Source organism: Triturus cristatus, chromosome 3_2 (genome assembly GCF_964204655.1).
Source record: "Triturus cristatus chromosome 3_2, aTriCri1.1, whole genome shotgun sequence".
In the NCBI taxonomy this organism is placed as follows: domain Eukaryota; kingdom Metazoa; phylum Chordata; class Amphibia; order Caudata; family Salamandridae; genus Triturus; species Triturus cristatus.
Window position 1 is genome coordinate 900476269 of NC_140584.1, and position 17460 is coordinate 900493728.

A 17460-nucleotide genomic window follows, 5' to 3' on the forward strand; every position below is an offset into this window, starting at 1 on the left:
TTTGGGTATGGCTTTGGTATCTATTCTAAGTTAAGGAATCTGCAGCTAGACATCTCTATCAGATGAACGAGTTACATGCCTTCGGTAACGATGTATCTAGTAGAGACATAGTCTAGCTGCAGATTCCATAACGCCCGCCCGCCCTCCACATTCTGCTAGGACCTTTTCAGGTTGGGCTTTCTACGCTCGCCTCCCTTTGGGTGGCTTGATCCTTCTGCAGGGTGACGCTTTCACTTCACCCCCACACAGAATGCTTCCTTCTGCATTCATAGCTCTACTCCGCCCATTTTCGTAATTGGACGGTATGCTCATGTGTCATGTATCCTTTCCAACCCTACGCCCTGGGTTGTACAGTGTGGGTTCTATTTGTGTTTTTTCCTACCCATCGCTCTCCCTTTCTTTAACGCCTTGGGGTCTCTTACCACCCCTGTGCTCCATTGGTTTGAGGTCTATTGGCTCTGTCACATTTTTTGAAGCTCTTATTGGGGATACGTCTCTTTCTGGTGACGTCTTGTGGTCAATTGTCCTAGCTCCTATGTTCCGGACTTGTTGTCCTTCACAGTTATACATTAAGGTTGCAGACTTTCTGTTGTCTGCCATGATGTTGTTTAAATCTTCATTTACCTCCCAGGGTGGTTGGCCTTCACTTTTGTGGGGTTGCTTCTCAGAGCGGTGCTCTGCTCTTTCCCTTTACTAGTTTCCAATATACAGTGCCTGGCACTTTCCTTTATGGTGCGGTTTTTCATCATTCCATGTCTTTTCATCAGTTTCACACACTGTTCCCATATTCTAACAGTTTTTTGGTGGTGGCTCCGCGTTGCGGCACGGAGAAGTTTCTCCGATGAAAACTGACGTCCGCGCCGGGAGGGGCATATATGGCTCCGCGGACGTCACATCCGTGGACGACGTCAGGGCGGAGCCGTGCGGCGCCGCCCCTGGTGCGCAGAGTAGCTGCTGTGGAAAGTTTTCCGGATCCAGTCTGATGCCTGGGGATATTCTAAGTTAAGGAATCTGCGGCTGGACTATGTCTCTACCAGATACATCGTTACCGAAGGTAAGTAACTCGTTCATTAAGCATGCGCTGCAGGAGGTAATACCGAAGGGGGAGGCACCACCAGAGGACATTAGAGGACAGGATACTGGACGGGAATCTCCCTGAGAAGGCAATCTCGCTGATATACAAAAAACTTGCTAATAACATGCCTGCTTCCTTACTTCGACTTAGAGCCAAATGGCATCATGATGTAGCGGGACTGGATGATGAGGAATGGCTCGGAGCCCTCGCTTCTCCTAGGGAAAACGCCATTTCCTCCAGACTCAGACTAGTACAGCTCGAAATACTCCACAGAATATATCTTGCAGGACCGACTTTGGTTAAAATGGGCTATCGGACCGATCCGGACTGTATTAGGAGATGTGGGCAGTAGGGTACTTTTGTACACATACTCTGAGAATGTCCGGTTATCCAGGGGTATTGGGCTGAGGTGACTAGAAGTATGGAGAAAGTATTGGGTGCCAAGATAGACAGTAATATAAAGATGTGTCTTCTCAATATTTGGGGCCCTACTGACCTCAACACTAAAGAAAGAGTATGGGTGACACTTCGACTGATGATCGCCAAAAGGAATATAGCCAGGTTGTGGGGGTCGCACGAACCGCCGTCCTTGGGAATATGGGAAAAGGATATGGATCATTGTATGTTCACTGGGAAGACAGTGTATGAATCTAGAGGCTGCCCTAACATATGGACACACATTTGGAACAAATGGAATGAATATAGAGGAGAGATCTGTGAACCACCATTGACTAGACGAAGGCAGGAGTCGGGATAGACTGGTCCCATGTTGATGGAATGTGTAATGCTTTAACTGTATATATATACTTTTTTATTTTTTATTTGTTTATTAAAGTTTTCAGTACCATACAGCGTATTGGCATCTTAAACAGTGTACTCTAGTGGCGCAATACCATTATATTGATTAAGACGATGACACAATAACACAGATCAGCAGTTAACATTACACATTGTCAGCATGAGTCTGGAGTAGCAAATATTCCCGGAGAGGAGTTCAGATGTCATTTGGTCTGGATGTGACCGGCAATTCCTCTGCATACATTTCTAATTGCTCACGGCAGTAGATCAAGTCCTTCATCCATTCGGCAGGTTTTGGGCCAAATTTACTTTCCCAAGTAAACATAATCCGCCTCTTGGCGAGCAGGAGTGCAACTCTTACAAACTTGCCCACATTGGCCTTTACCTGGGGGACAAAGCCAAGGAGGCATTCCAGGGGTGTACACTTCAAAACAATGCTTGTCATGGTGTGTATGCGTGCAACAACTGTTTCCCAATATTGAAAAACGGGGCACACTGCCAGGCAAGGTGGACAAAATCAGCATTCCCTTTACTACAGTGCTTACATTTGTCAGAATCTCTGAGGCCAATTTTATACAATTTAACAGGGGTATGATACATTTGGTGGATGAATTTAAAATGAATTATATGCAAGTTGCCGTTTGGTGTGAGGCGGCCTGTTAACATGCACATTTGTTCCCAGTCTTACATAGTGATCGGAGGGGCTATTAATGTGTTCCAGCGCTCTAGACTACGATCTGGCCCACAAATCGTTTCATCCTGCACCCCCTTATGTAACTTGGTAATTAGTTTTTTCTTGGATGGGGCTACCAGCAATAGTTGGAGTGATTGAAGTATTGCAGGTTCGGCAGGAAAGTCAGGGTAATGATCCTTCAGTGCACTCTTTAGTCGGTAATAGGAGTATTGAAAAAGGAATGTAGGATTGCGGATGTATGCTAGGTCCTCCTCAGTAACGTAACTACCCCCTGGGAATAGGTCTCTCATGTGTGTGATGCCAGCCTCCTTTAAAGCCGTTATAGGCCCTTGTTCCCAGGCGACAGACAAGGCCGCATGACCAGCCAGGGGCAGAGCAGGAGCATATGTGCGCGCTTGCCTGTCGCCTGTCAGGCTGCAATATTGGTATCAATAGTGTTGATTTCAGATCTAGGCATATGCCGATGAGTGTGCGGGGTGCGCATCCCCGTCCTCCACCGCTAAATGAGGGATATAATCATGTGTCCGGAACCAATAGTAGGCATATTGCGCCTGTGCACTCAAAAAGTAGACAGAAAATTCCGGAGAAACAAACCCCCCTTTATCATATGCGAGCGCCATTGAATGCCAACTTATTCTGGGCTGTTTACCCCCCCACACCAGTCTTAATAGCTGTGTTTGCACTGTTTTAAAAAAAATGCCTGTTAAGTTTGATCGGAATGTTCCAGAACAAGTATAGAAATCGCGGGAGGATAAGCATTTTAATGACTGCAACACGATCTGCAAGGGACAACGGGAGATGGGACCACCTGTCCACTTGTACCAGAGTGCTATAAGCTGGTCCATAGTTTTCTCTTATCACTGTGCCGGGGTCACGATGTACCCAGATCCCAAGGTACTTAACCGGGTCCGCGGACCAGACCAGAGGATATTCTAGTTGAGGCGGGGTTGTGAGCAGTGTCAACGGGATGATAACCGATTTTTCCCAATTAATGAGGAGTCCAGAGAAGAGGCCAAATCTGATATATTCTCGGAGATAGATGTATTTGAGGATCACAGATGAAAAGGACCATATCGTCGCTTACATGGAAATACCAACCGGTCGATGATTAAAATTAAGAGCGACCACTCAGTGGCAGTGCCGGATTTTGCATGCTAACGGTTCCAGAACAAGGGCAAATAAGAGTGTGGACAAAGGGCATCCCTGTCTAGTACCACGTTCTATAGTAAAAGGCTCTGAAGTAAGGCCCCCCCACCCGTACCCTCACCGATGCGTCTGTGTATAGGACCTGAATCCAACGCATCAAAATAGGAGGAAATCTTATTCTGTGCAGTATGCGCATCATATACTTCCACTCTATCAAGTCAAATGCTTTCGCCGCGTCAAGCATGACAGTGGCTGCTGATAACTCGGGGTTCAGAACGTGGAACATTGCGAAAATGGTGCGTAAGTTATGAGAGGTGGAACGCTCTGGAATAAACCCTAACTGGTCCGGAAGGACAAGAAGGGACATCAGCAGTTGGATTTTGGTGGCCAATATTTTCGGAAGAATTTTTGCATCTAGATTGATTAGCGATAAGGGGGCGATAGGATTCACAGAGCGTGGGCGATTTATCTTTTTTTAGAAGCGTGATAATCAGGGCCTGTGAGGGAAGGCGGAAGGACCCCGGATTCATACGCCTCTGCGTACATCTCTACCAAGTGGGGTACAAGGAGATCCGAATAGGCTTTGTAAAATTCTGCTGTTAATCCGTCCGGCCCGGGGGCCTTATTATTCGGAAGAGAGAGAATAGCCTCCCACACGTCTGTTTCATCTATGAGTTGGTCTCTATGAGCATCCGACAGCCATGCACAGGCCGTGTCCAAAAGATATTCATCCAGTGCGTCATCTGCCATACCGCCTGCATGTTATACAAAGCAGAATAGAATTGTTTGAACTGATCCACTATCGCAAGTGGTGTAAAATGTGCGTTTCCTTGAGAGTCTATTTGGTCAATCGGTGGTGATCGGCCCTGAAACGCAGCTTAGAAACCATACTCCTCCCAGGCCTACCCCCCTCCCCATACGCCCGGGCCACATGTCGCCTAGCAATGTATTGTGCCTTCTTGTCAGCTAATGTGTTGTATTCTACCACTAAGTCTTGTATGCGAGCTAGTGTGTCTGCAGCTGGAGAGTTCTGATATTGGCTCTCTAATTCCCCCAGGGTCTTTTCCATTTTAGACACCGGCCCCTAAGGTCTCTAAGGATCCCTGCTGCAGTACCAATACATACCCCCCTTATCGTCACCTTAAACGCCTCCCAAAGCGTGGCTTGACTGTCCACAGAGTCTATGTTGAAGTCAAAATATTGTGTAATAGCTGTTCTAATTGCCTCGTGATATATAGGATCCACCAATGACTCCCCCAGAACTGCCAAGTGAAAGGTCGATGGAGGCTCGTGGGAACGCAGACATCTAGACCCACAGGATTGTGATCAGAATATGTGCGCGGCAGTATGTATACCCATGTGACCCACCCACTAGCTTCTTCATCCACCAGCCAGTAATCCAGTCGGGACCAACTATTGTATGCAGGGGTGATATGTGTACCTTGCAAGGTATCTGGATGTCACATGCACCAAACATCCACAAAACTCATCTCCACCATTGCATCACGAACACATTGGGCCACTTTGACAGTGCGCGCCCCTGCCGGATTGGATTTATCTACTTGTGGGTCAAGATGGGTGTTAAAGTCGCCCCTCCAGAGGACAGTCGATTCGGGCCATGATCGCAAAGTTCTAAGCAAGTTGAAGAAGGGTGCCGGATCATCCACTACAGGACCGTAGATATTAACATTTGTTATGACGGACATTCCCAACTTGCCCTGTACCATAGCCCAGCGACCCTCTGTGTCTGTACACATGTGTAGTGGCCAGAACGAAACACCTCTTTTAACAAGTATGAGCACTCCCCTGGAGTAACTAGAGTAGGATGACGCCAATCTAAAAGTTGCCCATTTGTGTGCCACCCTAGCTTCTGTTTGCTGACTCAGGTGTGTTGCCTGCAATAAAGCGATTTGTACAGCGTGTCTGTCAAGATATGTTAACACTTGGCGCACTTTCTCGGGAGTGTTGAGACCGCGTATATTCCATGTTAAGCATTTGTATGTCTCACCCATTCCCAATTACAAAAGCAGCCAGCTCACTCTGCATGCCGCCCCAGCAGTAAGCATGCAGACATTGATAGGTGTACCAGTTACAATATGACTTCTGATCTCAGTACCTTTAACTGTTAAAAAAAAAAAAAAAAGCAACCCATTCCCTCCCCCCACCCACTTTACAAGACCCAGGTTGCCAAAGACAAACCCCCATAACTTGAACAATCCCAACAGAAACAAATTACCGTGAAACATAGTGTGGGGTATACCCATTGGGGGGGCATAGCGTCAGGATCCACTCCCCGATGAGGTCGGGAGGGGGCCACCGATATACTGCTAACAGCTCCCGTTCCCAAGCCATCCAACCGGACAGTACAGTGGGGCCATAGGGGATGACAGTAAGAGCAAGGGCGAGTGGCATAAACCCGCAGCTTCAGGGCCCATAGTATCACACAAATAGGTAGGCAGATATCACAATGGACGGGGAGGATACCATACGATTTGTATAAAGGGAGTAGAAGCATTAGTCCTTAAACCCGCTATAAAGAGTCAATATCCGGCTGCCATACCCCAAATGCCGATATCCATAAACCATTAACCACCCGCGCCCTCTGCATCTCAACAGAACAAGAACACAACACAGCATGATGCCCCATTACAGTCAATATCCATGTGGCAGCAATAGAAAATTAGACATACCATGAAGCATACAAGTTACTCCGTCATAAACATCTGATGTAGGGGCGGCAGAGGTTCGTTTTCGGCGAAAAGATTTGGCGGATTCCATAGCCTACTTGGGAGTCGTGAAGATCCTGGCGTTGTCCTCAGTGCCTATACGCAGGCGCGCAGGGTAAAGCATGGCATATGGAACCTACTCCTTCATTAATAGCTTTTTGACTCCTTGGAATTCCTTACTCGCTGCCTGTACCAGTGTGGTAAAATCCGGGTTGAATGATAGAACATTGCCCTGGTAGTTGATCATACCTTTCTGGCGAGTGACATGTAAGATGGTGTCCCTGTCTCTAAAATTTAGTAGCCGGGCAATGATCGGTCTGGGGAGGGGCCCCAGGAGAAGGGCGTGCCACCAGAGATCTGTGAGCCCTCTCTATAGCAAACATGGCGGAGAGCTGCTCAGCTCCACAGATTTCCCGTATGAGGGTCTCCACATAGTCCTCCAGACGCCCTACGTTCATCGATTCCGGCAGGCCTAAAATGCGCACATTATTGCGCCAGGAGCACGCTTCAATGTCCTCGTTCTTCGCCTGTATGACAGCTAGCAGCTTCGCCATGTCTGTAGTTTTAGTGGTAACTTGTTGGAGGCCGTCTTCTGTTTTCGATATCCTCTGTTCCGCCTCGCCAATTCGTGCTGCATGTTTGTCTAATTTGGTGGAGAAATGGTCCATCCTTCTATTGAGTGCCTCTATTTTACCATCTATAGCCTGTAAGCTAGCCTGTATGGTGGATAGCGATTTCTCCAACGCAGAGTCTAGTTCTGAGTCTGAGGCTGCATTTTGTGCGGACTTACCGCCCCTGCGTGATTCGAAGGTCAGCCGAGGCTGATTTTTTTCCGGCTTGCCCATTTTATAGAGAGATGGGTCGGAGTTTGTATCTGATTTCAAGGCTTTTGCATTGATGGGGGAAACTCCTGTTCCTGATGGGCAATGATGGGGGAATCACAGGCTGAGGGGGGCAGGAGATCCAGTCAAGCAGCCGCAGCGCAGACCTGGGCCACGCAACTCGCAGAGAATACAAATCACAAGGCCAGTATCCGCCGCTATGGCACCAGTAGGATGGTGAGCACTCGTTTCTCACCCAGAGGCGTGTGGTCACAACGATGCGCACTCTGTCCCCGGCACGCCACAGCAGGGGACTCAGCGCGTCTCAGTCTTTATCGCACGATGTAGAACAGTGCAGTCACCAACCGCCCCAGGCCCAATACAGTCCAGGTCCCCGTGTGTGCTCCCTCGGTGTCCCCGTAGCAGAAGGCCCTGACACCTGGAGCCGAAAGCAGCGCAATGTGTCGACACTGGGGCCAGTCGATAATTCGGTGAGGCAACGCGGCGAACTATTCCCCCAACAGTCTGCAACTTGTAGATAAGGTCCAACCCCCGGGCAATGCCGATCCTCTCCTGAATGCCTGTCTACAATGTCCGGAGCACCGGGCAGGGTGGCGTGCAGGTGCAGCGATTATGAGGGCCCCGAGCAGTTACGGAATGCAGCGCGGTAAATTAGGCCGGGCGCCGCCACTTCACACAGGCCTACCTTTCAGGCCGGAGGCAGCAGCAGGACACGCCCCTCCCGGCTCAGCTCCAGGCCGTGTCCAGTAGACCCTTTGCTTGCAGTCAGCGTTAGGTGCAGACGTCCGGCCAGTCCGTTCTCGAGCCCAGGTGGCGGCAGCAGCCGCCGCGAGCCGAGACACGCACCCGATCCCCGCCAGCAGCGCCGCGGACTCCGTCCAGCGCTCAGCAGAGTTGGCGGCAGTTCGGCATTGCGGCCTTCAGCATGGTCGCCATCAGAATCCGCGACAGGCTCTGTCAGCTCCAGGGGCCAAATCGTCCGCAAACAGTACACCGTTCAGACTCCCCCGCTGCCAGCAATCACATTGATCGGGTTACTCCGATGGATGGCTCGCTGGGAACAGGATAAATGCAGGATTAGTTTGGCGGCCAGCAGAGCTACACTACTGTGCGGCCATCTTGCCGAGCGCCAGGCCACGCCCCAACTTTATATATACTTATGTGTTTTGGAGGGAACGAAACCAGAGGAGAATCCACTGACAATTATGTCTGTCCATTGATTAACCTGTGTGACCTTGTCATTAATAAAAAGACATTTTAAAAAAACATAAAAAAAGGAAATAGCGGAAAAATGTGAAAACTGAAACTACCTATTGGTGGACTAGTAATTTTATTTGTGTCCCAGTGTGTGAAGTTAAGAAGACGGGCATGTTATGACCCTGTAGATAAGCCTGCATGTTTCTGCTTCAGGTGATCCATTGCATGTCCTAACAGATTACACGGCTGCCATGAGATACGCAACCTCCATGTCTGGAGGCATTGAGACTGTGGTCCTTAGCTGAGGCTCATGATGTATCTGATGGGTTGTGAAACATCTGGCAGGCACCCTTATATTATAGGCTGATGAAGTGTTGCCCTTAGTGTACTGTCTCTTGTCTGGCAAGGCTTTGCTGTGGGCATCGTTGCAATTTGTTGGCCCTTCCATTCTTAATGTCAAAGACTGTCCTGTTTAGTCTCCAATATTAATCACTAGTCTTTTGCTACTTGGTGTAAATTAAAGAGTTGTGAGAGTTGGCTTTTGATGCTTTGATGGACCTGAAGCTTATGAATGCAGTGTTCATCTGATTGTGCTCTTTGCTTTCTAAGAGTTAGGATACAATACTTGTGATGATAGTTCTAACTGCAAGTTCCTCACCTTGTGACTACCCCAGTTGCCAGACTGGGTCTGGAGATTTTTTTCTCAGCATTGCTCCCACATGCCAGCAGGTAGCATCATGCAACACCCTCAAGGGTACAAGGGAATATGTTCCCTCTGAAGACTATAGTGTTTAACCTTGTAGGGACTGTCACAAACAGATCGCTGTGACTGATCCAAACCAGCTATGTCTCTGGTGCCAATGGTCTTTGCACAACTCCAGGTCTTGTAAGGACTGTGCCCAGATACATTTCGAAGGGGATCCAGGGATATGAAACCAAGCTCTACATCGCTGAAAACTGTCAGAAGGGGCGTAAGTGCCTTTCCCGGTGAAAGATGTGTATCCTTCCGGTCCTGGCAGTTACTACAAAAGGTCCTCTTCTCCCTCCAAGTTGTCAGGTAAGTCCAAATCAAAAAAAGAAACAAATAGAGTTGAAACATAACTTTCCCTAATCCCGCCACTCATCAAGATGAATCTCGGTCCTAGTCCCCTGCAGAGGAACCAATTTCACAATTTAAACAGATGCAACTCTAATCTCTATTTGCGACACCTGCAACAAGTTGAGGCCTTCAAGGAAGCCATGTTGTGCATCTTTGGTACCATTCCAGCCTTTGGGTCCGAAGGATGCGACGAGGCCCCCTGTTAAGCTATTATTGGCAGATCCGTCCTCGATGTTATCCGGGCCTATTGCCTTTGCTGCAGGTTCGCCCCAAGTCAGTGGTCAACGCCCAACCTGACTTCCAATCCAGCGCCATGATATTCACTGATTCTTGCATGTCGATGTCTGAAGAAGAACCCATTGTCAGACTCCGAAGTGAACGCAAAACAGTCTCAGCTTAAGTCGCACCCTCCGCAACCTTTAGTAATGCCAGTCTAGCCTCCTTCTGACTCAGGTAGAACTCTTTGTGCCTTTGCTTAGAATGCAAGACATTCCTTTTGCTACAGATTCAGAACACAGTCAAGCATAGTGATAATGTGGATGAAGCATCCCATTATTATAATGAGGACAATCTTTTCATGGACTTGCAGGATACTAGTGGGTTACACATTCCCCAGACACTAAAGTATAGTCACCCCTGGCCCATCCACAGAGTAATCGGTGTCTTTTGCTGTGATGATTAGACATGCTGCCGATTTAGACCTGCAACTTCCATCAAGGCAATTATCTTTACTTCAACAGATGGTAGTCTGCAGGTGCGGCCAATGCCGGTAAGAGCGGTGGGGCGGAGTCGACAGTCGACGACAAGGGAAGCTTAAATTTGAAAAAAAGAAAAACACCTTGCGCTCGTCACATCGCTGATGCGGCTAACGCAAGGTGAGTTTTTTTAAATTTAAGTTGACCTCTTAGTCGACTGTTGAATTATCCCCCACCCTACCCCTTCCCCTCTTCCCCCCAGCCACCCCACTGCTCTTACCTGCACGGCCCACGCCTGGTAGTCCGGTAACCTGGGCAGACTTCCACACAACCACTACTACTTATTTTTAATGAAGCCCTGATGGACACACTGAAGGGTACTTGGGCCTAACCTGGCTCTTGCCCCCATCAACAGACAGGTTGCCAGAGGAGACAGACCTGCCCCTGGTGCGTGCAACACCGTACACCTGAAAGCTTGGTGGTCCAGGTGTCAACGAGTAGACTCAACCCTCACTCTTTCCCACTACTCCTCCTGACAGGGAATCAAAATGGATGTAGGTGTTAGGAAGAGGATGTTCTCCTCAGCCAACCTCTCTCTTCGTTCTGTAAATGCCCTTTGCCTTCTTGGATGATGCATGTTATGGGATATATGAAGATCATAGAAGAAATGGTCCACCCAAGATTTGGTCAATCAACAATTGCATATATTTTCAAATTATTCTGTATTGTATTTCCAAGTATTTCCACAAAAGCAGCCAAGACAACAGGCAATCTGTTTCGTTCAAGAACATTGAACTTCCGCAGGGCTGTAAATAATACATAAAGGACATACATAAACCAACAAATATAGCCAACATAAACTACATATAACAAATTCAATTTTAATAAAACACTTATTTCAATATTACAGTTCTTCCGTGATGACCCCATAATTAATTATTACACTCAAACTCATGTTGGTAAGTGTATGCAACACATCCCAAACAAAAATGGTCCTGCCTAGCTACATTTTCCACATCCCAAACCAAACATATGGCATAGGGCTGAACATAAACACCAGCATATCCTTAATGTGAAAACGTGTAACAAAATGAAAAGAAGTGAGTCTATATTTAATAAGCAAATATTGCTCTAAATCTTTTGAGATTGCTGATAATTCAAGTTGTCCTATTTAGCAATATAAAGCCAACATAACTTATAAGTATTCACATTAACAAGTTCCAAAAGGATTCCCTCTCTTCAATATGTGCACTTGGATACTGCAACACAGTAGTCATCCATATTGCAATTGGGTGACAATGTTCCCCACAGTTGACACCTAGGAGGATTCCTACACTATTGAGCATTGTGTAGTAACTTTGTTGTTCTCCAAATGTAATTAAATCATGGCTAAAAAAAACTGTAGCTCAATCCAGGGGCAATTACGCCATGTATCATAGCAGAATCAACTAGCAGGGTAAAGCATACTTCATGATCTTAATGGTTCACCTCCTAATCAATATGTGCCCATCACACCAGCATCCCCACACCATTTTTCATGCCAGATAAATATCACACCATCCATATGTTGACAGGGCTAAAGAGAAGTGGTAAGTATATAACCTCCCCCATTTCTTATTTGATACCTGATGAGAACGGGCCATGACTTGGTCCGACCGCATCCATGGTCACGTGGTTCATGCATCACTGCAGGCGTAGTCATAACCACACATTTCAGATACCACATCCACCAGAAACCTCATACATTCCCCCAGGTGCCCAAGTGCTCTCATACATTGTTTGTAGATAGAATTCGAGAAAGGGGGATTAAATATTTACCCCCTACCCCATTTGTTAATTCCCAGGAAGAAAGTTGGATGAGCGTATTCCGACCTTTCATGGCCACAGGAGGGGCATCCAGACGCTTCTTACCCACACAGCACGCACGTTTCCCAGCCTCTGCGCGGCAGAGGAAGCAGTACCCACAGACCCCATTGGTTGGGCAGTCAGAGATTGGGCCACTCCACCACTCCCCCAAACATCACAGCTTCAAAACCCCTTTAGTTTGCCCACTTTAACATTATTGGCACCTAGTGGGAGGTAGGATACGCCATCACCTATCCCCCTAGAGGTCTATAACATCAGGCTGCTGGGTTCTTCAGATTGTTCGAAGGTCAGCCTGTCATATCACTTATGATAGGCTGACGGATGACCATCTCTCCTCGCTCCGCCAGGAAGTGATGGCTCTCTTAGCCAAGAGAGACAGTCTTCCCCTATCTCGATGACTGGGTGTTGAAGGCAGCCTTGCCCCAGGCTGTTGTCATCCACCACCAGACTCACTGGGGTCCAAAGTGACACCTTACTCCCACTCAGGTGCTCCCTTTCATCGGAGCTGTTCTGGACATGTTCAATTTTCGTGCCTATCCTCCCGAATGGCGAGTCCAGTATATTCAGTCTGTGATGCCAGTGTTTCAGCCTCTATCCTGGATTTTGGTGAGACTGACTCTGAAGCTGCTGGGCCTCATGGTCTCCTGCATTCTGCTTGTGACACATGCCTGCTGACATATGCAGGCTCTGCAGTGGGACCGGAAGTACTAGTGGGCGCAGCTTCAGGGGAATCTCTCCAACATCTGATCTCTGAGACAACTGGGCAAGTTCTGCAGTGGTGGTTAACAAACTGCGACCGGATCAGCAGCAGACCTCTCTATTCTCCAACGAAATTTGACAGTGGAGACAGATGGGTCTTTCCTGGGATGGGGCGGCCATCTGTAAAAGTGGATATCAGAGGACTCTGGTTTCCAGCGGAATCCAGAGTCAACATCAACTTATTGGAGCACCGGGCGATTAGGCTGGCATTGAAAGTCTTTCTACCCTCCATCATAGGAAGGCTAGTCCAGGTGTTCACAGACAACACCACTGCCATGTTGTACAGCAACAAACAAGGCAGGGTCGGGTTGTGGCCATATTGTCAAGAGGCCCTGCTTCTCTGGACATAATGGGAACTTCATGGCATTTCCCTGGTGGTTCAACACCTGGTAGGTTCTCTGAACCCCATGGCGGACAAACTCATCTGCAGATGCCTCGCTTATCATGAGTGGCATCTCCATCCGGAGGTGGCGTAAGGTCTCTTTCAGCAGTTGGTTGGATCTGTTCCCCGCCACCGAGAACACGCAATGTCAGCGCTTTCGCGTGCTGGAGTTTCCAAGGCAGCTTTCGCTCAGAGATGCTTTACACCTCGAGTAGAGCTCAGGCCTCCTGTACGCCATTCTGCCAATGCCACTCCTAACCGGAGTTCTCAAGAAGATCTGGATTGAGCGGGCCAAAGTCATCCTTGTGACTCCGGATTGGGCTTGGAGAGTTTTTTATCCCGATCTGTTGAGCCTGGCTATCAGGCCTACGATCAGGCTGCTCCTTTGGGAGGATCTTTTATCTCAGCAGCAGAGGAGGGATCTCCACTCAAACCTGTCAACACTCTGCCTTGGGCATGGAAATTGAGCGGAAACAATTGACAGCATTTGACCTTCTGCTGAAGTCTGCAGTTATCTTGGCAGCCACACGCCCATCTACCAAGTCTGTATACACCTGCTCTTGGGGCAAGTTTGTGGCATGGTGTGCAGAGAAACAGGTTGACCCTCTTTCTGCTCTCCTCTCTCACGTCCTTTTCTTTATCCGTTCTCTGCTCTGGGCACCCTAAAGGGCTATCTTTCTGACATCTCTGCCTTTCTGCTGTTGCCAGATCAACCATCACTCTTCAAATCCCCTGTTGTAAATATGTTCTCGAAACGTTTGCTACACATATTCCTACCTTTGCTCTTCATCATGCCTCAGTAGAACCTAAATCTAGTCCTAACTTTTCTGATGTGCGCTCCCTTTAAGCCATTGCAGAACTGCCCTCTCGGGCTCCTTACCATCAAGACGGCCTTCTTGGTAGCAATAGCATCTGCCCTCGGAGTCAGTGAACTTCAGACTTTGTCATCCAAGCCTCCATACCTGAACATCTACCCAAACAAGTTGGTCCTTCGCATTAGAGATTGATTCCTTTTTACTAAAAGTTTTCACTCCTGTAGGGCAGTCCATCACCCTGCCTACCTTTTACACTTTACCACATACCTCCGAGGAAGAGGAGCGACTTCATCGACCGGACACAAAAAGAGCGTTGTCGTTCTATCTTGACCGCACTAAAGAGTTTCAGGTGAGGACCAACTCTTCATGGGGTATGTCGGAAGAAGAAGGAAAAGGCCATGCCGAAACAGACAATCTCCAGATGATCGTGCTCTGCATTAAGATCTGCTACGCACTGGCCAAGAAGCAGCCACCTGTTGGTTTGCATGCTCTTTCCACCAGAGCTAAGACTGCAACCATTGCATTAGCACGCGGAGTTCTGGTCCATGATATCTGCTAGGCAGCAATGTGGCCTTCTCTACACACGTTCACAAATTTTTACTGCCTAGACAGTCAGGTGGGTCGGCATGAGCACTTTGCTCGTTTGGTCCTCCAGGACTTCTTAGTGTGAAAAGTTTCGTAGACTCACGTCCGGAGAGGTATCGCTTAGGTACCTATTCTAAAGTACGGAACCTGCCACTACAAGATAAACAAGTTACTCACCTTCGATAAAGCCGTATATGGTAGAGACTCAATCTGTCAGCAGATTCCTTACCGACCCACTCAGTGTTCTTTGTGGCTCTGCACTCTTGGCATGGAAAGTCGCAAATAGAAAATAACGTAATCGTGCTGGGGTGGCGCCCGTATGTGCACTACGCATGTTACTTCTGGCGTGGATGATGTCACCTACTGGCATGCAGGGGTCCTGCTTACGAAAACTTTCTGGATCCAGACGGACACCTGGGGATAATTCTAGGTAAGTAATCTTTGGCTAGAAAGAGTCTCTACCAGATAAGGTCTTACCAAGGGTAAGTAACTTGTTATTCTAAGCTTCTCTGATGAAATTAAATTTTGCTTCTTTTGACCCTCATTGTATATACTGCTCCTAGAAGCTATCTGCCACCATCTCCTTGTGATGGCTGTTTACCAACGTCTCTGAGCTATGGAAAAGTGTCCATATATACAAAATTGGTAATCTGTAGATAATTATCAGTTGGAAATCATGTGTCTATAAAAGATGTTTGTAGGCAATTGGAAGTCAAATCAATAATGAGCTTCTACAGAATATTGTTTTATAAAGAAAATAGAATATTGTCTACAGAAAACAGCCAGGCTGCAGAAGATTGATAATAATTATCAGTTAATATCCAATATCTTAAAATGGATGTCAGTGGTATAAGTCTAATAATACAATAATTGGTTTCTGACATGATTGGGGTGTAAATGTATCTTGAGAATATGTGATAGGCTTGGTCGCATTCTTGATGATTTAATTAAGTGCATAACCTGGACAAGTTCCCTTACTTCTCTTCATGTTATCCACAGATAAAACCAGTGTTGAAGGACGGCTGGCTGCTCTTTGCTGCAGTGCAGTGGCGGTGTACGAACAGTAGCAGTCCCACAGGACCATGCCTCAACGTGCTCAAGGGACCACCTCTCAGTGAATCTGTACTGGGTTTTTTGTATTGACACACCTTCGATATTTCCCATGTCTTAGTTCCAGCAAGGAAACATTTTTTTTGCAATAGAGCAAAACACTTCTGTGGGGACTACCAAAGAAAAGGTGTAACTTTGAAAAAGTAACGATTACAGAACGTACCTTGGGAAGAGAAAAGGCTGCTCCTGAACAGTCACTCTGTTCTTGTTGTTTCACAGTGGCAGATAGACCACCTATATGTGTCTTTGAGTCTTTTGTATGTGCGTACTTGACAGAGACTAACAAGGTGAATAAGAGCCTATTACCTGGATAAAAAGGATCTGTCAAGGAACCTTTAATTTCTTCTCCACGGAATAACAGTGACTCACGTTTGCAACCCACCCTTGTCTCCCTAAAGTACATAGGACCGTCATCCTTCTCTGTAAAAGAAGTATTTGGAATCACCATTGTTCTACATAATGTGCGTGAAGCTATGTTCTCTGCACAAGATGGTAATGCCTGCAGTTGTGGTAAGACATTATCTTGGGTTGAAGGCCCATGGAGAAACCATGGAGTGTACGAGGACAAATGGCACAAGCACTCCTTTCAGGAGCAACGCATCTCCTTCAGTTTACCTGGCTCATGAGTTCTGACATTCGAAGAGAGATGAAAAGCACTTAATACAGGGTAGTTACACAACTCATCGGAAGAAGCCGTTCACCTGTCTGGCAAAATCGCCCAAACTATTTCATCAGGCAATGCAGATACGTCAGTTTGCACTACTTAGCTTGAGCGATATTACGCTGACATTTGCAGAACTGTTAAACGAGGCACAAATAATTTGTCTAAAGAAGGTTTTATTGCTTTGTACCAGTTATATTTCACATTTAATACAGTAACACCCCTACACTGTTGAAAGACTTTACTCATGTAATATTTTTCCATTTTTGTCTAATGCTCTAGTAAGAGGAGCAACCATTGCTTTGAATTTTCCTAGTCCTGAATTAATTTTGAATTACTTGGCTATTTACACATCTATATAGATTTACATGGATAGTTAGGCTGTTAGTTGAGCATGTGAAATGTGCATTATTGCCTGTGATCTCCATAAGGTGTACTACAAATTCCTGCCGGTCAACTTATTGGACAGTGTTAGGACAAGGAACAAAAATTCAGGTGAATCACCTGCAGCAACATGGCTGAATGAAATGGAGAATTCTGTGCTCTAATTTTTCAGGCACCGTTTCGTCACATAACGCGGTTAGGCAGAAAGGGCCTACACCTTTTAAATAGCCTCAGAACAAGGATTCATGCAGAAAATGTTTTAATCATCATAAACTGTCCTTGGGTGTCTAGGCACACAATAGAAACCGCTCGGATGTGTTGAATTCTTTTTATTTTTTGTTACTCAGATGCTTGAATACTTGAATAAACTGTACTTATGAATGGAATCATTTTTTTAGTCTTTTTTATAGACAGTGATTTGCAATATTTGACGGCAAAGTTGTACATCCCTAATGCATCACCTTTGTGTACTTTACTAAAAAGAAAAAGTTTTTCTTTACTTTAACACAGTGAGGTCGTTTTTACCTTATTTATCTGAATGAAATTCCAATAATTTTAATGTTTATTTATATATGTTTGTGTGTGTGTGTATATATAAAACAAAGGTTTGTATTGTTAGGTCTTTA

At 46.7% G+C, this 17460-nt stretch overlaps 1 protein-coding gene across 1 annotated transcript in view; it reads left to right on the plus strand.

Annotated features, from left to right (window-relative positions):
- Window positions 1-17220, plus strand: part of ULK2 (unc-51 like autophagy activating kinase 2) — a 604281-nt gene extending 587061 nt beyond the window's left edge. The window contains exon 27 of the mRNA XM_085649334.1: window positions 15679-17220. Within this exon, the coding sequence (XP_085505460.1) occupies window positions 15679-15746 (68 nt within the window). The 3' untranslated portion in view covers window positions 15747-17220. The remainder of the gene's footprint in view (window positions 1-15678) is intronic.
- Window positions 17221-17460: the final 240 nt, after the last annotated feature.